Here is a 27,129-nt window from a genome sequence, read left to right as displayed (position 1 = left end):
GTAGCAACAACAACAATAATAATGTATCTTTTAATTTTTGTTTTGGGCCCTTTGTTCAAAATGAGTAGAAATTCCTTGTACTTCAATCCTTTTGAGTATTGACACTTAAAGATTTTTTGGTTGATCTCACTTGTAACATAACATCTATGTTAAAGTCTACATTTCGCTCCTGGAGACTAATACACAGGAAGCAATAAATATAAATAAGCAATGTGATGTTCAGCAGCAGCTTTTTTCCTGACAGGGTAGGGAAGTGGGAGTTTTAAGGTGAGAGGGCAAGGAGACAAGTAGAAGGCAAAGACAGAAATATGTACACACTACAAAAGATAATAACTGAAGGTAGCATTAGGAGAAAAGTATGCACCATTGTTTGAGTTTCGAATTAAAGCTCTCTGAGGATAAAGGCAGATTTTATTTGGGTAAAAGAATTGCCTTTCATCTTCCCCCAGCAGGATTTAATTGGCAGGAGATGACACAACCTGCTTAACAATCAGGTATTTCAGAGGTTGAGCAGTTTGACAAGGAGCAGGTTTTTCTCAACTCTCCTTAAATGCCTTTTTTTCCCCTCTGTGTGAGCAGCATGTATTTGGCATGTATGAAACATTAGGTCACTAATGCTCTCAGAGAGTAGACGATGGATTCTAGAATTCAGACTTTAGAATTTAGCAGAATGTACAGAGTTATGTAAAAATGCCACGTTCGTGTCTGTGACTAGGAAGAAATATGACCTTGTAATATTATGGCATTTAATTTTGTATATAACTTACTGATTTATATTCTAGATAAAGCATCTCCGAATTCTGTAATGCTTGACATGTTAGAAAAAGAGCATCGAAAAAGAACATCATAATCAAAATCACTGCATGTTTTTGACTAGAAATGACTGAAATAAGCTCTTTGCTTATGAGCTATTAATAAGTGGATACATTAGTAGATATTCATTGTGAGAAAAGTTTGAAGATAGTGCCTGAAACATGGAGTCAGAGTAAAGCAGTTTTCCCCAAGCCTGACTGAGTTTTTATTTATTTGTTTTTTATTATTTTTTTAATGGGGAAAACTTTTTTTATTTTTAATTTTTTTAAATTTTACTTTATTTTATTGTGTTATGTTAGTCACCATACAATACATCATTAGTTTTTGATGTATTGAGTTTTAGAAACCACTTTGGATTAAACACAGTGTTAGCTAGAAGAAGATTTAATTATGTCATTTTACTTCAAAGAGATACTGTGATGGTATGTGTTTCACCTAGTAAAGTTTTCTGCTGAATAGATTCTGAATTGTGACACTAAATACTCCTCATTCGGATTCTTACCCCTCCTTTTCCCCCTAGCACTCCAGATGATAAGGTTTATGATTTTAGTTTGGAGTTTTTCTCTTCTGATTAGATGTGAAATATAAAATATTTTGTGTAAGGGCATATTCTTTTTATCAATCTACACACTTTTCTACAGCAAGCCATGTGACACATGTTAGTTGATAATATTTATTAATTTGGTTAAGTGAATAATCACCAGTGTCAGCATAGTTATTATAACTTTTAAAAATACCAATTTTAAATGTTCTTGTTTTTAATAGAAAAAAAACCCTTAATTAATATTTTGTTCCACTTTGATTTCTTTGCTTCTAGGTATAAGCTTAAATGCCATTTTACATTTGTTTGTTGAACTCTGTGTCTTATGTTTCCTTTTCCTTGCATTTGGGTTCACTCTTTTCTCCTTGCAGAGTAAACATGCCATTGCCATGTGGTAGACTTTTCCAGCACATATTTAGGCAAATTATCTGCAAATACTATGTTACTTGCCTATTGTTTAAGGAGCAAACATTAAATAATACATTTTCAGAAATGAAAAAGAGGGCATCTCATGATTCAGCAGCCATTAGCACTCTGTCAAATTCCTACATTTTTATTAAATATACATGTTTATTTTTTTTCCTAACAGATACCTGAACTTTGTACCTGAACTTCCATGGTTTTACTTACAAAGTTCTTAGCAAGAACTATAGGCACTTACACCTCCAGTGAAATTTAAAATATAAAAAGGATCTTTTGTAATATTTGTATTATTTTATTACTCAGTGAATATATGGAAACAAACTTCAGATCTTTCAAATATTCACAAGCACAATTTCTTTAGTTTATTTTCTATAATAGGACAGACCTAACTTCAGATCTTTCATAATATAATAATAATGAGATTTTCAAATATATTGACCTAAGAATGTTTTAAATGTCTTACTTGTTTGGTGTCTATGTATCTGTTAGATTATTCAAATTAAAAATCAATTTTGCCTCATCTGTATATATCATAACCTTTAAAACTGAGTTTCATAGCATAAAAGATTTCCTTTCTAGTTAATAAATTTAGCTGCTTAAAGTAATATGTAGTATACTTAAACCGTAAGTTGTTTGTGTGTGTGTGTATAAAATAGCTTTATGTATATATGTGTATATATAACCTATATAGATTGTATATAAACACACACACACTATTCTTTGGAGCTGCGTAATTATAAAAGAAGCACTCAATTTGTAAAATGAGCCTTGTAAAGAATTTACCATAAGAAGTGCTAGTGACTGCTTTGAAGGAATGGCTATATTTTTATTAGATGTTTTGGTAATTTGAAATAATATAATTTTATGTGATTTAAATATGTATCATTTTAGTCAAGTACCTGAAGGTTACAGACTTTTACATGTCTATCTTCAAAACTACAATTGCACTGAAATCAGTGGTTTTTTTAACTTTTTCTATTTTATCTATGAAACAATATTTGCAGAAGAATTGACTGTCAGTAAGGATCTGATTTATTTTTAAAAATCGCAAAATTTGTACCAGTTATACTAATGGTAATATATGTAACACAGACTCTTCTGCAAGTGGAATCCCAAACTAAGCTGAACTGAGATCTTGAGATTTCTGTTCCTATTTAAGGAGAAGTGTTTAACACTGCTCTGAAAACATGCTGCAAAGTGGTGCTTGAGATGAGTGTTTACATATAATTTTTCACCAAATGGCATTTTTTCCCAAGTAGCTCTAAATTGACTCATCATTGAGTCTTAGGAGAATTATTACTTCGGTGCTGATTTTACTCTTAGTATAAGCTCAGAAAAGTTAAGCAAATAACTTTAAAAACCCCTTTCCCTTGTTTCAAATTCTGAAAAAAAATAGTAGCATAAAAGAACATTCAAAGCAACAATAAAGACTTCTTACTAACAAAGGGATAATTATGTCTAATTTATTTTTGAATTCTCAAACTAATATTTCATATCATAATGGTTTTCCTTTTGTTGGACACTAGGTTGAGAAAAATAAATAGGATCATGCATTTCATGCCATTTTTAAAAATATGCCAAATTTTATAGTCAAAGAATAATAAAATATTCTGCCGTCTTTAAAATGTGAAATGTGTCTTTATAATCAATCAACGTACAATGCAAACAGAGTACCATTTGTGCCATATTATGGTAGTTGTAAATAAAATTGAACTGCAAATGAAATCTTGCCTTAGGTAACTTAGAATTTTACTTAGAGACATAAATCTAAGTCAACAAACATTTTCAACAAATACTTCTTTTTGTGCTCATTTTATGATGATACTAACATTATGGTATGGGGTTTTCTGCTTCCAAAGCTACATGGGCATTTGGGGAAGAAATCATATGTAACATAAAGCAATGGCCATTTATAATACGGTTATGTAGAAAGTACCACAGAAGCACCCGTTTTGGAATACCCAGTTTTGCCTCAGAGTATTTAAGCTTGTTCCAAAGCAGTTAAGACAGGAATAGCATCATTTCCACAAATGGGAGTAACACTGAGGCACAAAGGAATAAAAGTAAAATGTGATGCAAAAACATGGAGGAAATCCAGCGATAGTAAAAGAATGTAATAATGGAGTAGGTTTTCAGAGAACAAAAGTCAATGGGAATGAAGTGTTTGGTAAGGGTTTCAAGAGGATAGTAATAACAGCAGTAACAATAAAACAACGACAATAAACTATTTTTCAGTTATTTCTGAACACTTTTCTGTATAACTTCTGTTTATGCCTTATATTTCCGCTTAGATGTCCGCTCTGGGAAGCCTTGTCTGGCTACCTCATTCCTAAGGTTAAATCACCTAAGTTAAATCACCATCATGTTTCACATATGATATTTTTCTTCAGAAATACACATGGAAACTACATGAATGTTGCATATGTATTTGTTTAATATCTGTCTTCCCTACAAAACTGTAAGTGACAGAGGACTGATAGTCTTATTCAGTCCTGCAACTACAACCCCAAGCATGGGGTAGGATCATTAAGAATATGGTAAAAATTAATGATTACATGTTCAAACACTATGCCAACCAGTTAACTTATTTCATTGCTACAGTAGTCTAAATAGGCAGATGGGATTTTTTTTGTATTCTATAAATGAGAAAACGGAATTAGAGCGGTTAAATAAGCAATGCAAAATCATACACCTAGGGAATCCCAGAGTCACAATTTGAATCCAGGTCTTTAAAACTACTAATCTCTTTAATACAGTAACTGTATGAAGCTACTTGAAAGTGAATTCTGATAATGACCTGAAAGGGTTTGGATAAATGCATAGAGCAAAGTAAATATTTTCACTAAAAGAAAAACAAAGACATGAAATTAATGCCAAATGTACTATTTTCATTGGATAGTGAAGAGAACATGCTCAGTAAACCATTTTGCATATTAGAAAATAGAAAAAAAAATAAGTTGGGCATTAGAATTAGGCCAAATTAGGAATCTTGAAAGTTATATATTTGACAAAGGAAGAGTTACTCAGGATTGTTGAGTAGGAAGTTAATATGATGAAAACAGGTTTTAGAGAATTTTAAATTGCTAGTGGAGTATGTGATAAAGTGATTGGTAAAACGGGATAGAGCATCAAAGAAGTCCTTTAGGAAGCAAAGCAGAAATCTGGTGTTGATATAATCACAGCCATGTTTGCATGGTGAACGTAGAAGAAAAGAAATATTAAGAGTTTCTTTGGTAGAAGGATAAAAAAGATTTGATAATTGATAGATAATAAAGAATAAATGAAACTGATAAGCCAAGGGTATGTTCTGGGCTTTGAACATGTGTGAGAAATAATGGTGATTTCAGTGTTAAGATTTGGAGCATAATTAGGAGAATTAACTTGATTATAGGATCCTAGTCTTAAGAAAAAGGTGCAGTGCTTGGTTTCCATTGTGTAGAGGTTATGGTTTAGAAGAGACATCCAAGCAGTGTGTCCCTTAGGCAAGTACTAAGCAGAAAGAGAAAAGAAGTGTAAACAAGGAAGTCATGACTTTGAAGTTCTGAGTAATAGTTAAGGAGAAATAAAATGCAAGAAAGCCCAAGACTTGGCCTTAGCAAAAACACTTTTGGTGAAGCAGGGGGAGAAGTGATGAAGAAACAGGAAATGGAGATAGGGATGGAACACACACAGAATTGAGTCAGAAGAGAAAATCATCCCTTCAAATAGGTACTCAGAATTTCCATGTTCAATGAAAATACCAAGGAAGGACAGAAATGACACACACACACCAAAAAGCCTTGGGAAAACCCCAGGGGAGTTAGAACAAGAAAGTCGTCAGTGTTTTCTAATAAGGCCTTTCAAGTAGAAGAATGGGAAAGGAATTCAGGGGGAAAAAAAGGGTTAATGTGGAAGGAATAATTGAGGGAAAGGGTTAAGTATAAATTGAGTTATATGTGAAATACACATATAACTGTGAAATGAATACAATTCAAGGGAGTGTAGGTCAGCAGGAAAAGCAAACTGTGCAACTGGCTAAAGTTATCTTTATGTGTTTAAAATATATTTCCCAATTAATCCTAAGAAAAAAACCCGAGACTTATCTTTGTTTCTCAGGTCTATCATTTGCTCCACAGGCCCCTGGTTATCATTTTGAACATATGAAGAAACAAGTTAAGACAGCTTGTGGTAGAGCAAGATTAGAAATAATGGTTCCTTGTTCCCAGAGTATTTTCTCAGCACACAAACCACATCTTTTTTAGCTGTGGATTTTTAAAATCATAATGTTTCATGTAGCAACAAACCTACTATCTTCTATTATACCACCTTGGCTGTGCATATAATTATTGTAAATTCCAGCTCTGTTAATTATTAGTTGTACCCCTTGGAGCACAAGCAGTGTCCTTAACTTTCAAACGAATAAAATAATCTCTACTGCTTAGCACGCTTGTGAGGAATATAAATATAATATGAAAATAACAATAAACATAATAGAGTTTCTATGTTATTGTCACATATGAGAAAACAGCCTTAGGGAGGTGAAAGTCAGAGTCACACAACTACAAAGCAGCAGAGCCCAGACTCAAGCCAGGTGCTCCAATTCCACAGACTGCGCAGGTGCCCAGCACAGGACCTAGTGTCTTCCTGTGCTCTTAACTGAGGCTGCCGTGGTTTAATCCTGGTACCAGAGACAGAGCCGGCAAAAGGAAGAGTGGTCGTAGTGTCCCAGCACCAGCAGCAGGTTTTACACCATTGCTGTTTACCCTCTGGTTCTGTGAAGGGATCCCACAGGTTGCCTCCAGAGAATTTATAATAGCGATAGGGATAGGAAAACAGGAAAAACAGCATGGCTAGGTCCTCTTCCCTGATCCTGTGTGGCACATGTCTTTGGAAATTGAAGCAATTACACTGTGCCAAACAATGGCAAAAAACAAGAACAAAAATTACGTAGAAGGCAGGCAGTCCAGGTTAACCATACATTTGAGGTTCTGTTGTATTTCTGTGTTCCGCAACACTGGACGTGTCAAAGTTTCTTACAACCAGCCATGTCTTCCTGATCACGCATTCATATGCATCTTCTCCATTTTGCCTCCTTTGTTCTCAAAAGTGCAAGGCGGATACAAAAATATTAAGGGAGAGTGATGATTTATTATTCAAAAGGTAAAAAGGTACAAAAAATTAGTAATACAACAGGTTGCTTAAGATGAAATTAATTTTATCATATAAATAGTTCAGAAGATGTCTTCCATGTTTTGTAATTGTTTGTCCTCTCTTAAATGTTGCTTTTATCTGCAAGAAGATTTCAGAATTACACAACATCCAGTTGTTCTATGGTTCGTAGCTTTTGCACATGATTCAAGCTATTCCTCAACTTAGTTCCTATCATATTTTCTCCTTTCTTGATTTTGCGGCTGTTTTTAATTTCCATCTGTATTTACTCACTGTCCTCATCCCAGCCCACCAGTTACTTTTTCCCCCCAGAACAGTGTCTAAGATTTTATGGTCAGGTTCAAAGCGCTGTGTAATATGATATCCTCCTACGTCTATGTTCTCATTTCCTACAGCACCCCCTCTCATCCTCCCTTTGCTCCTCCTAAACTTCAAATACAGTCCATTGATGCAGCTAGCCAAAAAATATCTCATTCCAAATGTAGCGTCCTCCCTTACTAATATAGGCATATCTTTATTCTTTATTCTTAATATCCCTTGAGAATCCCACATTGTCAGGCATCGCATTACATAGGCATTTTCAGGCTTCAGCATACTGTAACTTTACTTTTCCTAATGGCATTATCGTTGACAACGTATAATGACTGTGAATAACAGCTTACACGTAGATTTTCAGAATATTGGACAGTGTATATCTATAAAGACAAAAGTAATTCACTTACTTGTATGTAAGTGATGAATCACTAAATTCTAACATTACTAATGTTACACTAATATTAATAATAAAGTAATATTATACTGTATGTTAATTAACTGGCATTTAAATTAAAAACTTGAAACTACAAAAAAATAAAAAGTAAGAATTCACTGGCTGTCAAGAACAGATCCCTACCTTATTTTGCTCATGTTTAGAAATTTTGACTTAAGCATTAGGATATTTGAGGTAAATGGATGTTGTGGCTTTTTATTACTCAACTGGAGAGCTGCCTGATTTTTAATTTTTCCTTATGTGTATGTACTACATTGGCTTTAGCAAAATTTGAGTGTCTTCAAGTAGAGGGAGCTAGATTTCTCATACATACCATATCTGGGAGCAAGAATTTATTTATTTTTTAAGATTTTATTTATTTATTTTTTAAGATTTTATTTATTTATTTGACAGAGAGAGACAGCCAGAGAGGGAACACAAGCAGGGGGAGTGGGAGAGGGAGAAGCAGGCTTCCCACGGAGCAGGGAGCCCGATGCGGGTCTCGATCCCAGGACCCTGGGACCATGACCTGAGCCGAAGGCAGACGCTTAACGACTGAGCCACCCAGGCGCCCCGGGGGAGCAAGAATTTAAATGACAGGAGACTAAACTTGAATTCCTAATTTTTTTTTTTTTTAAGACCACAACATTAAGTAGCTCTCTAAAGAAAGTGTTTTCCCTACTTGGGGAAGACTTTTTATAATACTACATAGAGCAACAACATTTATATTGCTAACCATTTAGTAATCTAAATGAATTTTGCCCCCCATCCTTATTATTTCAAATTAGTTATGAGACCTTCTAAACAGAATGGGTGTAGGGGATTATTTTATGATTTATGGAAAACTGGAATAATCAGAGCATGCCATCAGTGGTTTCACCTACATTTTTATACATTCTCAACTCTCTAAACCCAACTATCCAGAGAGCTGACTGATCTTCTTGTTTTCAAATGTTTTTGAGTGAAAATTTATAACGCGACATGTACAGAATTACAATTCATTAGTTAGACCTGATTTTCCTGCTATATAATTTCATTATCCTAATTTTAAAATTGCTTTCAAATGAATTGTATGTATAATTTTAGTTGATAACTACTTAGTCATTTATTTAAAAAATGAGTAGTAATTTTGGAGGCTATTTGGGAAAAACAGCCACGTAGTCATTTTTCTGGTTTTTACAATCAGTTTTTTTAAAGCATTATTATGAAAATAAATAACAGAGATTTGAAAGAAGTAAAGAAGTAGAGAACTGTAGCAAAACCGTAAGTAATTATACAAAATTAAACCAGATTCAAAAATCAAGCCAATGAACATATAACAGCTGAAATTTCATTGACCTGGTTGGTGCTTCTGAGCCTACCACACACCCACCACTTGTGTGATCACTGATGCTCAGCCAAGCAGAAATCTAGACTTGAAGCAGGTCAACAAAACTAAACATAATTATAATGGCACTTGAGATGTAGCTTGTATAAAGAATAATGCCTTTACAGAATTAGCTATGGATTTAGGAATAAATGTTGTAACTAATCCTCCAAAGGTTACCATGGAAAGAGGCAGGATTATTTGCTGGAAAAGATTCTAAAGCTGAGATACTGAATTACTTATTCTCTCTGAACTTTAGTGATTTTATTGATTTTGATGGACTATGTCAAATAGTAATTTTAATAAATCTAAACTACCTAGAAGTCCTGGTTATCCTTTACTTGAGTCAGTCATTATTTTGGTTTTATTTACATTTATTATATGCAATTTTTTTAAAAATATGGACATTTTTAAAGCTAGATGGTCTTATTATTTAGTTAGTTGTATTTGTATTTAATTATTAATCATATTAATAAGTATATATTACAAATCATCTCTCATAAGTTGCTCATAATTTAATGCCCTTTAATATAGATTTAAAGATAGAAAATATTATTTATCAGAAATTGATTTATTTGCCAAAATAATTTAAGTGATCATTTTTCAAATTTGGACCTCCTTTGCATTTTGACAATCTATGTTTTAAAAATCTTTGTACTTCTTTGAAGAGGTGTCCAACTGTTCAATTCTTATATCAGATTTTGAGGATAAAAACTATGTTTTTATTATAACTTTGATGGCACAGCAATGAATAGCACTAGCAGTTGGCATTATATGTTATTTAAATGATCCTGTAAAATTTGGACAACATTTGACTGTGTACTAATGTAGGTATAGAATACTGATCTGAGAGCATGACACCTGCAATGTTTTAGTAATGCCAGAAACTCAAAATGTAGTTTTTCTATCCATGTGGAGATTTTAGACTGCTTAAATTTTTTGTGAGTTAGAAATAATAACAGATTCATACAGGTATTCCTTGAGCTTAAAACTCATAGCATTATAAACTTTGCCTAGATTTGCAATGTTCAAGATGCTTTTAGATTTTCTTCGTCATCCTTTGAAAAGGACCTCAGGACTAAATTTTTACAAGGTAATGTAATAGTACCTTTTCTTTTTAAATTATGCAAGGTCATAAAGATGACTAAAAGAAAATATATTTCTGTTGCAAATACAATTGCTTTATTTAGAGTTACAGGATTCTTCAGTGATTATAATAATATTAAGAATTACATAAATTCCTCAGGATTTACCACTCCACAATATACTCACTGCCTTTTTCATTATCTTTCCCGTTCTTTTGTTATCATTTTGATCTCTTTCCACTTCCTGCCGCTTATCCTTGTTATTCAGCTTTGCAACTAGAATGCAGCTCAAATAAATAGTTCACCATTTGAAAATGAATTAAATGTATATAATACAGTCTGCTCTTTCAAAAGCATTACTTCTTGCCTCTGAGTGTGCTAGCACACAGCAGTAGCATGGATAATGAAGCTGATGATAACATACTGGTAAAGGGAGCAGAATTAAAGCAAAACTGCAAAGCAAACCAAAAAGCTACCCCAAAGGTATAATCTTTTTTTTTTTTTTTTAAGTAATTTTCTTCTGGGCACCTGGTGGCTCAGTTGGTTAAGCGTCTGCCTTTGGCTCAGGTCATGATCCCAGGGTCCTAGGATCGAGTCCCACATCAGGTTTCCTGTTCTGCAGGGAGCCTGCTTCTCCCTCTGCCTCTCTCTGTCTCTGTCTCTCATGAATAAATAAATAAAATCATTTTTTTTAAAGTATTTTTCTTCTGCCACCATGAGGTAGGTCATCATTAATCCTATTCATCATAGTGTTAGAAACAAGTAAAAAAAAGGAAGAAGGCAGAAGAAAATAGGATGCTTTAGTCAATATTATAATTTTTAAAAAGTCTGTTTTCTTAACCTTTAACATACATTTTAGTCTGTGGGTATCTGTATCTTAAAATACTTGTGAACCTACTATCATACTTAAGATTTTAAAATATATAATATTAAGTTGTACACGTTTATATGTAACATATATATGAGGTCAAATATACAGAATACATACATATGTATGTATATGTACGTATGTGTATGTGTATTTATAATTATAATGCATAGATAGACCTAATCAGTAGTCCAACATAACTTTTTTATATTTGCCTTTTTTATTCCAATTTTTCTATTAGCATACATATTTATTTAGGGGCCTTCTGATTGTAATTATGTGTATTACCCATCAACATTGATCAAACATAGACTTGGGTAGATAATAACAGTTTTGTTTTTTTGTTTTTTAATTCACCAGTGCCTAGACAGAGCACAGTTTTGCTAAATTTTTCTTTTCTTTTATTCCCACATCTATCCAATGTTCAAGTTGAGCCATTCTTCTAAGTATGCCACATATATATCATGTGCATTCTTTATTCAACTTATTTAAACTATCTCTTCATTTTGAAATTGCATAACACAAAATAGGTAGGAATAGATGTCATAACTTAAAGTAATTAATTTTTACTACTCTCAATTTTTATGTGTTAATACTCTCCCTACCCCTAAAACTTTAAATTTTGTAATGACAGGGAATAAAGTACATTTTTTAAGAAAAATAAATGGCCATGAATAAGCTGAGCAAGATATTGAGCTTTCAACTACTCTTTTTTCAAATTTTATTTTATTATGTTATGTTAATCACCGTACATTACATCATTAGTTTTTGATGAAGTGTTCCGTGATTCGTTGTTTGCGTATAACACCCAGTGCTCCATTCAATACGTGCCCTCCTTAATACCCATCACCAGGCTAACCCATCCCCCCAGCCCCCTCCTCTCTAGAACCCTCAGTTTGTTTCTCAGAGTCCATAGTCTCTCATGGTTCGTCTTCCCCTCCAATTCCCCCCCTTCATTTTTCCCTTCCTACTCTCTTCTTCTTTTTTTTTTTTTAACATATAATGTATTATTTGTTTCAGAGGTTACAGGTCTTAAAATTATTTATAGTAAAGATTTATTGTTTTGTCTAATTAAAAATGTCATTTAGAATGATATAAATTTCAGTCCATGTGAATGGTAATTTTAGATGTACAGTTTAATTTTCAACATCAAACATTCTAATTAATCCAAATAAAAATGCTTGATTTATTCCAGATTATATAATTATGATTGTTTATTTGATAACAAAGAAATCTGGCTTAGGCAGAAACTGACTTCTACCAGTTAGATTCATTTATAAATAATTAAGACTTTTACTGTAATAGATTAGAAATAATGACCCAAAAGTCAACTCAACATATGATATAGAATGTCTCTACGGTCATTATTTTGAAAGCAAAAGAAGTCACCCAATGGCTGGGTACTTCTGTAAGGACTGCTGTGCCTGTATTTTTCAGTAGTTAACTATACACTCTTAAAGTTCAACTCTTAAGGATTCTGGATAATTAATTTAGATATAAATATTTGGAACAGTCCATTTTTTAAATAAAAGAGACATTGTGAAGAGTGGTATTTACATATATATATATATATATATATACATATATAGATCAACTTAATTATATGAAAAGAATGAGCAAAAAACTATGGAAATTTATGATGCTGTGACAATTAGAGTTTCACGTCACTTTGAAGTCCCCATTAACTTCTGTTTAACCATGATTAATTGCTAAACCTTATAGTGTTCCATCATGAGATATCTGAGCATGAGCACATTCCTTCTGAGGATTTTGTCATATGAAGTAAATCTGAAAAATGGGGACTAGTAGGTATAGATGCAGTGTATTTTTGGTGATTCAGGTAAGTTATAATACTTTATAGGGGTTGCAAACTCAAATGCCTATGGTGACCATACAGGTGACATAAAAAGATGAAGAAGGAAACACAAAACTGTAGGGAAGAGTGGAATGGATTGTCCCATGAAAAGTCCTAAGTCTCATGAAAAGGCATTCAAATTCAAGATTTCGAAACCTTGTGCCAGCAAATAAAGCATGTCTCTGGGCCACATTCAGTCCATGCGCTGTCAGTTTGAAGATTTGCTTAGATAGTAAGATACAGAGACCCTGTAGAGACCCTGTTTTTTTAAATATATGAGCTACATGATTATTGCATAAAATATGAAGAAAGAGAAAAACAATATAAATAGAAAAAATATGCAAATAACATAAGCTAGAGACTTAATATTATAATGAATTTCCTTCAGTTTTTTTCATGCATCTTCTTACATGATTATTGCATTATTGCTTCAGTAATGTTTTCATAGGTATTAATTTTAGGTATTATAATTGATAGACACATCTATTATAATGCCTGTATTATAGTCAATTATGTAGGCATGACATAATTTACCACCCCTTTCTTACTGGTATTTAATTTTTTTTTTCAGTATTCTAAATTACATGATGAACTTTATCTTGTTTTAATTTTTTCCTTTTTTTTCTTTGCATTTGTATATATTTCCAAAAGTAAAGTAATCAAGTGTGTGGATATTTTTGAGGCTCTTTCTAATTCCCAAATTATTCTCTAAAACTTCTATTCTCACAAAGAATTTATAGTAAGTATTCTCTCCTACAATACCTCTGCCAAAATAATAAATATTTAAATATTTCCTAATTTGCGAAACAAAAACCATATATTTACATCATATGATTATGACAGTACTTAAATGACCAAGTTTCACTTAAACATATCTTGGTATAAATAAAATGTTACTTCTATTGGCCTAATTATTTCCCAGATAGTATCTATGAAACAATCTTGAAATGTAAAGAATCCATATGAGTAGATGTCAATACTTCTTACAGTACATATGTTTCTTTCTATTGGCATATTTACATTTAAGTTGATAAAAATTCCCAGTGGTATCTAATCACAGATGTGACAAACATATTTGTAAAAGCAACTGTTAAAAAGGTAATAGCTATACTTTCATAATTTAGGATTAAAAAAGTCTGGTGCTTTATGAAATGATAAGATAGCAAATAAAAATGTAATTATGCTTTGAACATAGAAGACTTAACATGCACATGGAAAGAAAGATCAAGTTAATTCTTCTACTATTTTAGTTTTGGGGGGGCCAATGATTTGCTCTTTGGTTGAACTTACTTTATCAGGTCTTACTGGGGTAAAACACTGTAGAGTAAATTGTTCATGTTCTGGAATTTCTCATTCTAACCAAGATAGAATTTTTCCTTTCATTGTTACATACCTTGGGAGTTAACAAGCATTTGTAGCTGAATAATTATACTATGACAGGTATGTGTTATCTGCATAAACTCAAATTAAGCTCCTATTAAAAACATAATCTGCATGAAGTATGAACACATATGCTTTCTGTTTTCCTTGGTTTATATCATTAATTTTAATGATGACAGAAAGCAGATGAATTATGTCACTATTTGAGGAACCCAGATAAATTCAGGTTCCTTAAATTTAGAAGGCAAATCCTATTTAATCCAGCTGTAAGGACTGTATATTGTTATGAGGATAAAGTGATACTACTTTTTCACAAACTTGGGAACAAAGCAATTTCATTTACTTTTTTTAAATAAGGTTAGAAATATGTTAATTCCTTCTACTTGTCTTTACTATATTAATAGTATAATGCAAGGGCTATATTAAATACAGTTTTATCTGTCATGATCACTTCCGTTTAGACTAATTCAAGGCCTAACGTGTGAACTACAGGGAATGCAAAGTTCGGTTAAGAGGTATTACTATGACAGCATTTTATGTATGATGTGTGTTCATGAAGTAACATGGTTGTGCAAATCAAGTACAAAAAAATAGGTTTTTATAATTTCTCCAGCTATTCTTGATTTTAGAAATTGGCTACCTGGCTTGATACATACTAGCAGTGTGACATTAGGCAAGTCACTTTTTCTCTTTGTTACTCCATCTACAAAATTAGGATAATCACACTATGTATTTCAAGGGGTATTGTGAGGGTAAAAAGTAATACCTCCAAAGCACTTAGGAGACTGTGCTTGCCTAATAGTTGCTTAACAGATATTAGCTATTGTTATCATCGAAAATGAGTTATCAACATGCTATCATAGCAAAGATACATCATTCATAATATATTTATGATAATTAAAATTATAATTAACTAGATTTCTGTATGGTTTAAATATCTCTCTGTTAAAACACAGTATATTTTATTTAATCCTTGAGGCAAATCTGTGGATTATTTCCATTTCATAGATTAGAATACTGGCACTTCACAAAAATCAGTAATTGGCACAATGAGTCATAACATCTAGGTTTCATAATCCATAAACAATATTTTATCACATCTACCTTAAAATACAAATGACAGGAATTTTCTGGATCACAGTAAAGCCATATGATCTCTGGAGACCAATTTCAGAGGTAAGATTTCTGCTCTACTAACACAATGCTTGAGCAGGTATAGACATTGAAATCAGTGGGGCCAGGAGCCAACCATCCCTACTTAGGTTTAACCTGTAGATGAACTTAATGGAAATGTCTGCCCTGACGATGTTATCCGTCTTTCTGTTTTGGAACCTAAGAATTTCTCAGGAACAGAAATTATATTCAATAAAAAAGTCTTATGTATCTAGAGAATGATCATAGATCATGAATATTAAACTGGGCAATATTTTATGTAACTGACATTTTTATTATTTAATAGATAAAATTTATTTTTGTTATAACAGTTATATAGTTGATTTTGTAGCTTTACTTGCTGAGGAAAATTCCCTTTCTAGGGTGTATATGTAAAAAAAGTAGTGGTAGTTATTGAGTAAGTATAATAATAATTACTATTGACTAAATATTTTAGCATCAAATGACTACATTTTGGCTTTAAAACCAAATATTATAGTTCTTATACATCGAAAACTACTCAAATCAAGGGGCGCCTGGGTGGTTTAGTCAGTTAAAGTCTGACTCTTGATTTCAGCTCAGATCATGATCTCAGAGTTGTGAGATCAAGCCCCACGTTGGGCTCCGCGCTGGGCATGTAGCCTGCTCAAGATTCTTTCCTTCTCCTTCTCTCTTTCCCCTTTGCTACCACATGTACTCTGTCTCAAAAAGAAAAAGAAAACTCAAAACACTTAATATGAAAAGAAGGCATTGTTGGTATACTCAGACTTAAAAGTCCTTATAGGTAAATCCTTTTCTTGAACTTATCTTTCACTGAGGTTTTTTTGTTTGTTTTCTTTTGTTTTATATCCCATTAATAGTCATTTATTTGCAGTGATGTTTTATTTTATTTTATTGCAGAGAAAGATAAAATTCTAATATGATATAATATAGCTGAAGTCATAGTTAAATCTAAGGCAGGACTAATACATTTTAATCAGTGCAGCAAAATTATATTTGCTTTATTCATATAACATTCAGTAACAGGGACCAGGGCTACATTTCTTTTGTATCTTCTATAATGTACATTGTTAAGTAACTCTTTCTGACAGTTTTTATGAAGTTTATTATTTGTAATTGGTCTTATATTCTTTCCAGGAGCCAAGAACTTTTAATAGGTCTCAACTTTGAAATCACTGTGGAAAATAAGGAGGTTCAAACAGGCCAGGAAACTAAGTTTGAATGATTAGAATAGCAGAAGGATTGGGACTGAAGTTCAGAAGCTGAATTTATAAAAATAAATGAATTCCTAGTAACAGTATATGGAGAATGAAACGGAAAATGGGTTTTAAAAATCTGGATATCCCTGCATATGCTCAAGGAGGGGAGACAAAGAGCCAGAAGCAAATGTCCAAGTTCAGAGTGATAGGATAATAGAATCACACCATGTTAGAAATAGAAAGGTCTTTATAAAATAACTGATTTGGAAACTCTGAACATGACTACCACATAAAGTCAATAATCCCTAAAGACTGCTTATAAAACATGTATATGCTTAGCTTCAGTTTTCTTGAGGAAATAATCCATAGCTTTGCTGGAAAATGAAAGGGATTCTGTTGCAAAAGAAGTTTAAAAAATGTGAGCTACAAAGAAGCTTGACCAAATAACTTGACCAAGACACCAACATACAGCGTATAAAAATTCTTTAAATCGCTGTAATGTGTAAAAGAACCAAATGCTCCCCTCCCCCGACAATGGCAACAGTTCTTTTCCTGCCACCAGGCATGTATGTCTCTACATCATCCTACACATCACTGTCAGATTCATCATAATATTGCACCTCTTTGATGCTATTGTTCTCCAGCTAAAATTATCACTGTGTCACTGACACCTTCTGAATACACATTAAAGTGCTTATTTTGGCACAGAAAACTTTCCACAGTTGATTCCAAATGTATTTTTTAGCCTTATCTCTTAATGTATGTATGTATTCTTCATTGTCTAAATTCAACTTTGTTATTTATCAAATATGAATTTATTTGTGAGGGGATTTTATTCATGCTGTTTCCCCCAGATAGAATAATCTGCCTCACTGCTTCCTCTGCCCTCTCTCTATGAGCTTCTCTGACCCTCTGCAACCACAACCAGTGCACACACATACACACATACATGCTCACAGATACACTCATCCCTCACCAAAATACATCTTTTAAGTGTCAAATCAAATAAAGCCTTTTTTTTCCTATGCTGAAACAGAAAATTAACCCCATTTTGAACTCGTGTGGCTTCCAGTTTCTACTGTTTTAGGGTACCTCTCACATACTCTGTGTGGCAAACCCAATTTTTTTAAGTATAGTGGTTAAAAACATGGATTTGGAAAGAGTTCTGTTATCAAATTCTTTTTACGCCACTAATCAGCTTTATGACTTTGAATATTATATGTAAATGTCTCAGTTTCTCGTCTCATCTCATTCTCATCTCAAAGCTGGCATAATAATAGTTAGAGGTATTTGAAGATTAAAGTGAAATAATATACTTGAAGCACTAGGACATCATTAACCTTAGTATATGTTCATTGTTAAGTGAAATAACCACTAAATAGCATTATAAGCATATAATATTGTAGGTATATAACGTATACATGTATATAGTGTAAGGTATATAATGTGCTGTTGTTACATATTTTTTATTTCTTGTACCTCCACATTTCAAATATAATTCTTAATCACAGATCACCATGTATTTATCATATTAATGCTTCATAAAACTTTCTAAAATAGAAAGATGAAATACCAGTAAGAAATTATGTATTTTCTAAGTAGAAAAATTACATTTGGCAAGCCCAAATAGCTCTTCTAGTTTGCTTTTCCATTTGCCTGTATCGAGGAGCTCCTACACATAAGTTCTGTTGAGTACAAAATGGTGAAGTGGAATGGTTACACTGGAATGATAGGATACACAGCAGAGAGATTACATTGGTCAGAAAGATTTTTAAAGTTCTGCAAAGGAACATTCTGGTAAATTTACCTTCAATGAAGTTGCCTCTAAATAAGAGGGGTAGTTCTTATTAATAAGGCACAATGAAAATTATTAAAGAGGAACAGGGATGTAAAAACGAAAGGACTGTATGGTTATACTCTGTCACTAGGTTTTATTTTTTTATCATTTATGTAAGAGTAAACCCATACTTGAAGGGTATAACAAGTATCAATAATAAAAAGTAACGCAATAACACGAAAAAGTTAAAGGATATGATTTTTCCTAGAGCTTACTTTAAAACTTGCTTTAATATTTGAATTGTATAGTCTGCCTCTACCACACAGTTGGGCTCATCTGGGTCATATCCTTAAAGCCCCTAGAGTCCAGGGCTTATGTCCTTTCTTTTCTTGTGACATAGTTTTTCTATAAGGCCTCTTTCACTCAGTCACACACTCATTCATTTATTCTCTCATTCTTTCACTGAGCTTTAACTCAATTCTATTTTAGTATTTGAAAAAATACATAGCGAATAATTTTTTCCTTCAACTCAAAATAATTTAATAGGGGAAAAAAGAACATATGCATCATAGAATATCAAAGTTGAAGGTAACAAATGACACTAAAGGAGTATGACTAGAATGCTATGCAAGTTCCAGGGAGAAATTATTTTTTCTGCTGGGGAAAATCAATGAACATTTGATGGATCGCATATCATGACCTAAACTTTAAGTAATGAGTAGAATGTGTACCTGCATGGATTAAAGAAAAGTGATTCAAATGGAAGAAGAATGACATACAGGACTATTTGGGACATGTATTTATTCATCTGTACTGACTGCCATTAAAAGGTACTTAGTATAATCCTGGTTAATAAACATAAAAAACTAGTGTTTTTAATTAGTATAATCCCTACTTGTAGATTTTATGGACTTTTTTTTTCTTTTTTTTTTACTATGACTGTGGTGTGATGACAAGTCTTCTTTCCTTGGAGGCCTTCCTGATTTCCAACTTTATTCTTTGCTGTTATGGGAATGGGATTCAGGATCTAGAGCTGCATTGTCCAGTAGAGCTTCTGTGACAATGGGAATGTTTGCACCTATGCAGTCCTGTATTCACAAGCCTCATGTGACTGTTGAGCACTTGAAATATAGCTAGTGTAACTGAGGAGTGGAATTTTTAGTTTTAATTAATTAAATAGCCGCATGTGGCTCATGGTTATAATATTGCACAACATAGATCTAGTCACCTTTTTAGGAAAAGTAAATTCCAGATGAATTTGATCCACAAAAACATCTCCTTTGGGCAAAATACAGTATGCCATAGTATTTCCTGTGAGATCCTGTTAAATCCCGTCTTTGCTGAAGCCAATATAGTCATTGCCTGTGTAGTATTGTTAATTAGGATATGCACAAAGGAAGCTAATAAATTATATCTGCAGGAATCTCTTAAGACTTCTCCTAGGAAGAGGCTTTTTAATTTACTCTTAAAGGAAGTTCACCCTGGGGTTGAGGGCTGAGGGTAGGTGAGGGGGGGAAGGAAGAGGTTTCAAACAGAGATGAGAAAAAGCATAGTGTGACCAGGGAATACTTGATTATTCAATATAACTGGCAAACAAGGTGTGTCTTGTGAAGAGCAAGAGAGAAGAAAGAGCAATTTGAAAAAAATAGAAAAATACGTTTTTAAATACTGTCCATGTATTGGCTTGACTTAATCTTATTTTGTTTCCCACCCAAAATGGTCATTCTATCATATATATGTAGGATTTTCTTTTTTTTTCTTTCTTTTTACAAACATCGTTTATGTTTTAATCATTAAATAAAACAACTGAAATCACAATTTTGTTACCTAAATTTATGACTTGGGGAAGATTGAGTTTTAGGAAATTTATTGCCATGATGTCACCAATGGTTTATAATTTATAAGACTTTGGATTAGACATTAGCACAGTTATTATTTCCTCTAATGCCTTACCTCATCACAGTCTAATAACATTCAGGAAATCCAAAAGACAAAGGAGAAAGAGTGGTCTTGAAAGCTAAAAATAGTTGCTGAAAACTGATGCAATCATGTAATAAAATATGGCCCAATAACTTATATGATATGCTCATAGTATCTGCTAAAGCAATTAGAATCCATGCAACTAGATTTTTGTTCATGGATTTCTAAAAATGAAAATTACTTCAGCCCAAGTAAGACATATAAAGCTATGAAGTTTAATTGTGTACATTGGTCTTAGGATCTCTGGTCTTATTACTTGCACATGTAATCTATTTAACACTCTTAAAACAGAAAATCATTGAGTAGCAATCAGATTTCAAAAGGCCTCTAAGCCCAGCCAGAAGGTTGTCTATGTGATATGTTACATATGACAACAATAGGATGTTATTATTCAGTTACATTAACACACTGTTTTGTGTTGTTTACAATGGGTTAATATCTTTACACACCTAATAGGTCTCTTTCACAAGATAACAAAAGTAGCAATGTAGGTGTTTCTTTATATCAATCACATTGAATTTATCAGACATATTAAAAGGATAGTCTGTTTTAGTTGAGAAATTTTACACATACTATAATTAGTGATATTTTTCAGGAAAGCTTTTGAACTAGACTGTGGTCTGGCTATAGGTTAAGAAAAATTTTCAGTGCATCTAGGAAGTCTGTGGCATTTAGATATATTTTAAACTCCCATCCTAATTTCCAATGATGAAAACACAGGCATGCATTTCCACTGTGGCACAAGAGATACCAATCAGTATAGGAAAGAATGATTTTACTGTGGCAACTATAAACAATGGAAAAATGAAATTAATGGATTTTTTTTTAGAACATACTTTCAGAAGGATTTAGGAATTGCCTGAGGCCCAGAATTAATAAAAGAGCCAGGGATGATCGTTCTGTTTGATATCAACACCTTTGTACCTGATTACTGTATGTAATGGGTATAAATTTTATATTATAAACATTCATATGTAAGAAATGTCTTTTACGTCCCTATTCAGGAATCAAATTATGTTTATTCCAGGCTCCCTTGTCAGTAGGCTGGAAAGGAAATTCAGTGTTTTACCCTTTAATAGAGTCGTATAAGAATATAGAATTACCCAGAAATTTGGGTAAGAGTTACATTTAAAGGAAAAAGGGGAAACGGAAAGGCCGGCTTTGAACACATTATCTGACACCATGACAAAGGGTAGTTTTTCATCTTCTCTTGAACCATAACTGACATGCTTAACCTCTCTGCTATGAAGTTTAATCCTTGACCTTGTAAATCAAGTATTAAACATGAGGTTGGAAGAACTTCTTATCTACCTTGGCATTGTCTTATTAACTTGGACACATGTTCCGAGACATCAAGTGTCTCATATTTTGATGGGTACCTCTTATATCTTTTGTCAGTTTTGTAAAATGTCTTATAAAGACAAGAAATTTGTAATAATACTTATAACAATATTTTCAACCACATCATGACTTCTCTCTGCTGCTTCCTTATTATGAGAAATAATCACATATACAAATTTTAATAACATTTTCTGTGATTTGTAGCAATAGAGTGTATATCTTTTACTGAGCATATTTCTTTTGGATTATTACCTAATTTTTATCAAAATATATCTAAGTAATACTTAAGGGATTCTTCTGTATTTTTTCTTGGCATATGTCAAGTTTCGTATTATCATTTTAATATTCAAGTGCCTATGATAAATTTGTATTTGTAAACAGGTTTATAATCTGGTTACTTACATAACTGTCTTAAAGTAATATTTCTTTCAGATTATGCTGGGAAGAGTTTACAATAATGATAACAATACATGTCAGATTTTCATATTCTTCTGTTATAGGGGTTATGAGAGCAGTATTAAAGTAAAAATAGTGTTCATTTTTTTATTTTGCTGCTTTAAAAATGCTTTATTACAGTTCTTTAATCCTTATAATAAACATGGGAGGTTAAATATCCCATTGGCATTGACTTTTAGAGACCTGCAGCTCAGAGAGATTAATTGGTGACCAAAGAACCAGAGCTAATCCTTAGCCCAAATGGGCCTGACTTCTGAGTCACTGCCCTTCCCACTACAACTTAGCACAATTCTGAGAAACCTCATAAATTTCTGTGCTCTGTAAATTTCAGAACTGAGCTGAAGGACCATCATTGCCAGGGGATAGCTAATTACCAATACAGAATCATTGCGAGGAAAGGATAAAATCAGTAATTCTCACTCACAGTAATAAAGATGGAGAATGCTTTTGGTTTGCTTCCTTTTGCACTCTTCCCTAACTCAAATGAATTTTAAGAGTCATAATTTGAACCTCTGCCATTAGCTCCATCAGAAATATTAAATGTTAAATAAAGTGATCCTTATTGGCCATCAAATGAACACCCTTTATTTTTCTAAGGAGGTAGAAAATACTTCGTGGGAATAGTAGAGAAATTGCCAAAAACCTATTTTATTTCAGTCTCTGGACAAGTTAATGTGCTACTGGAAAAAGCATATATATTCTGACCTAATTAATTCCCAGAGAATTTGGTTCTAAAAAGAGTGCTTAGAAATTACCCCTCTCCCCAATTTACTCCACTGTCACATAGACATTTCAGTAGCTTGATGCATACTGAGAACAGGGTCTCAGTCATGAGTTAGTTACTTCCTTCTTAAGGCTTTTGCTGCAGAGCTTTCTGGAATACTTTCTACCTTGGTACTTGTCAGATGTTCACTCCAGTTCCTGGGTACTTGAGCCTCAGCTGAGCAGATGTTCCACTGAGAAAAATGTGTCACCTCTGTGCTGGTGTTCTGATGACACTACCTCTAGGCACACCTCCGCTAACATCCGGTTTGATATTTCACACTTACGGAAAGTGAGGAAGATAGTTTCAGTTATCTTCCACCTTCTCATGTGAGTAATTTAAAAATGCTTGAGAAGCATATAAACAGAAAAGTTGTAGGAATGATAGAATGGGGGAAGTGAATGCTATGCTGTTTAGCATTTCCTTCTGGAAGGTACATATGGAAAAATAAGATGTGTATTTTGTTCTAGATCTAATATAGTGGATTGCTCTTTTTTTCCTCTATGTGAAGGAAGAAAGAGTCATTTAAATTTAAAATTCTCTCCTTTCAAGAGCCATTATGGTTGTGCTTCGCATACCTATGTGATAAGATGATCACTCTATTCTTATCAGGACATGTTTTATTCCTTAGAGTTCATTTATACATTATTACTTATAACATGCTAAATGTTACTAAAAATCACTGAACTAAGTAGATATTTGGCTAGTAATAGTTGGTTTTCATCCACTTAAGTTATTTTGCCATCTCTAAAGTTTACCAAATAATACCCCTTGATGGTGGACATGAGTACTCAACTTCTCTCTGATTAACAGGTATGTTAACATAGTTCCTCTTATAAATAAATTCAGTCCTTCTTTTTCTTTTCTACAGGATAACATTTTTAAGCTGGAGGACTCACATTTTGAAAATGGCCGTGGGAAGAGTCCATATGACCCTAAACTGCTGACGGCATCTCTTTTAATAGGTGCGTAGTCAACAATCAGTTAAACAGTGAATTTTCTATAGATAATAACCAGATTGCATGTTCTTTTTTATATACCAAGACTTTCCGTTATTAATCACAAACTATTTTAGGAGGATGTCAGTTGAGATATTTTCAAATATTTTGAAAAAGAAGAAAAAACACTAAATGCTGCTTTGATTTTTACAGTCTAGTCTGCGATTCTTTTTAATCAAAATGGCTTAATAACTGTCTTTAAAATTGCCTGCTCAATCAGTATACATCCCCACTAGAACTTTAAAATTTATATTCTGAGAGAAAATGGTTTTGGTTTTCATTTTATGAAAGAGGTGTTTCCAGGGGGAATTTTGACAAGTCAGGAGGAAAGAATGAAATTCAGTCTATCTTGTTCATTGTCGTTAGAAGATTTGTCACACTCTCAACACTTGGACAACTTAATCAGCACAATCAATTTTAATGGCCGTACAATGGGTAGAGACCCTATTGTGTTACCTTGAGTTAATGAAGGACCTCTGTATTCATCTTTTTTTTTAACTTCTTTTTTTAATGTAGCAAAACATTTAATATATTTCCTTTACACATTCCTCTAACCATCTTCTTTTCTGGTTCTTCTTCTTTTCCTTCAACAATATAGCTGGGTAGAGAATGCTTAGTCATAGTTCTAAAGGATGGAAATAGGAAGATAGAAGTAAGCAGAAGAAGGAGAAAGCTTTAGTCTGTATTGAAAGTTAAAGAATTGTTTCCACATACTTTTAATCACCTTTAGACTATGTTAAATAAACATACAAACAAAAAGTGATACATCATTAAACAATTATTCTTTTTTTCTTTTAACTTTTGGGCATACCAACAACCAAAAGCACAAAAGATTCTGAGTCATTACCCTGTTCCAGAATATATTTTTCTGTATGATCATGTAGAAATTATATAACTTTTGTTTCCTTTTCTTCTTTTTTCCCCTTTTCTAGAAAATATAGAAAGTAATTATTTGATAATAAAAATAGTAGTGAAACTTATCAAATATAAAATTTCTAATTGAATTTTGAATGAGAAATCTAGATTTTTTAAAAAGGAAATATAGGTTATTATTTGATGGTGTTCTAAGTTCAGTTTTGCCAGTCTTTTGTTTTTAAAAATAACTTTTTTTCTACTTAACAAAATAAACTGTGATCACATTGACTACAGCGTTAAGTATGAAGATATATTTTTTCCAGTATTCTCTAGTGTTTTCTTTACCACTGCATTTCACTGATCTCTTTTCTATTAAGGATAAGAACATTACAACATGAATTATCTCCTCTATTGCTTTTCAGATGTAGACAATTTCAGTCCATTTGATCCATTTATGGAGCATTTTAACAAAAGTTTAAGGCCTGAAGGAATGCAGCAAATGTAGCACACTTACAATTTTCCTATTCACAGATGGCCTAGTGATTACATGTGGATGACTTCCTTAAGTGCACACACAGAAATGTGGAAGTTGTCTTAAACAAAGGGGAGGAGTTCTGCCTTGCTCAAACTTGCAGCCTATACTTATTTAAATTGCATACTGAAAAAAAAAAGATATTCCTCAAAAAGCGGTATGTTAAATTGTGCCTAAAGCAGCTTTAATTTGTGGTATGTTTCTCAGTGGGGATTTGCTTGATTATTTATTTTAATATTCCATTGAGAAAGGATGATGACAAGTAAGTATTACGTAGTTCATATGGTATGCCACCACACGAAGTCCACAAAGAATATGAAACTCCACAGTTTGGGTTTTATATTAGAACTTCTTTGAAAAAGCTGTATAAGTTTGTGAAAAGGAAAAGAGAATGAGGGAAGTTTCATGAGTCAAGAAGAGGATGTGTGGCTAAAAAAAAACAAAAAAAACAAAAAACGAGCTTTTAAATGCAAGTCCAGACTTTACCTCTCCCTCTCCAATCCGTAAAATAATCGAGTAACTTTCAGAGGTGTTTGGTGCTTCTTGACAAGGGAAATTATTCAAGCCAACATAAATTATTTTCTGAGTCAGCTGAATAGCAAGATACAGAAAAATGAACAGGCCATCCTAGACCTTGTAAAATCCCTCAAAATATCTGCAACATCATTTTAATTCAAGAACTGTGACTTTGTTACCTGCTTTCTTTATAACTATGCTATAAATTCTTCCTCACATAGTACATTTAATTCCCTTTGTTGGGTTTTTCTTGTCATTTTCTCTTGTGCTTCTTTAAAAAGCATTTGATGGAGTTTTTTTCAACATAAATATTTTCTATAGCGCTTCCCAAACTTTTACATACAAAGGTAACACCTGTCTCTGAAATATATAGATTATACATTGTATATTAGAGAATGGCTGTTGGGAAAGCCTATCTGCCCAAGAGATTTTGCATGTATTCTCCTCATTTCAGACATACATTTTCAAGGTAGTTCTGAGCTGTTTCCTTCCCCAGTACTGGGAAATAAAATTTCATGTTTGACTCAAACCACCTATAAACTGGTTAAATGAGTCTTGACAGCAGATACTTTATTAAGTATATCATTAGTCCCTTATTAAGTCCCTTCTTAAGTAGTCCCTTATTAAGCAGTTTCAGCCACTAATAAGCTTTCAATCCAGATGACAGCTTAAAAATTAGTTTATGAAATTTATCAAGGGTTAGTTTTGAAAATGCCATAGTTTTTTTTATCATTAATGTTTTTAACAGTCTTTGCTTTTTAGAGCAGTTTTAGGTTCACAGTAAAATTAAGAAGATATCAGAGATATTACATATACCCCCCCATACCCACTTATATAGGCTTCCTCACTATCCACTTCCTCCAATAGAACGGTACCTTTGTTACAAGTGATGAACCAACACTGATATAAGGAGGGCACTAGGAGTACTGGGTGTTATATGTAAGTGATGAATCACTAAATTCTACTCCTGAAATTAATAGTACACTTTATGTTAACTAACTGGAATTTAAACAAAATGCCATGGGTTTTTAAGCTGATGACCACAGAAAATATGGATTCTTTCTTGAGCAATGCATAGCTACTAAATTAAGTCTCCAAATCCTACAACATGTCCTAAGTTTTTAGAGGACTATCAGGGAAGGGAGGGAAAACTGGGAAGAAATCAGAGAGGGAGAAAAACCATGAGAGACTCTTAACTCTGGGAAACAAACAGAGGGGAGGGGGGTGGGGGAATGGGGTAACCGGGTGATGGGTATTAAGGAGGGCACGTGATGTGACGAGCACTGGGTGTTATACGCAGCTGATGAACTGTTGAACACTACATCTGAAACTA

At 32.9% G+C, this 27,129-nt stretch overlaps 1 protein-coding gene across 1 annotated transcript in view; it reads left to right on the top strand.

Moving 5' to 3' along the window:
* SEMA3A (semaphorin 3A) overlaps positions 1–27,129 on the top strand; it is a 205,294-nt gene that overhangs the window by 91,401 nt on the left and 86,764 nt on the right. Inside the window, exon 5 of the mRNA XM_028119393.2 lies at positions 23,767–23,860. Coding sequence (XP_027975194.1) covers positions 23,767–23,860 — 94 coding nt within the window. The remainder of the gene's footprint in view (positions 1–23,766; positions 23,861–27,129) is intronic.

This window comes from Eumetopias jubatus, unplaced genomic scaffold (assembly GCF_037043125.1).
Source record: "Eumetopias jubatus isolate StellerSeaLion01/CBP00866 unplaced genomic scaffold, mEumJub1_p1.0 scaffold_14, whole genome shotgun sequence".
Classification (NCBI taxonomy): domain Eukaryota; kingdom Metazoa; phylum Chordata; class Mammalia; order Carnivora; family Otariidae; genus Eumetopias; species Eumetopias jubatus.
The sequence above is the reverse complement of the archived record's forward strand: the minus strand, read 5'-3'. Positions and strand labels throughout refer to the sequence as shown.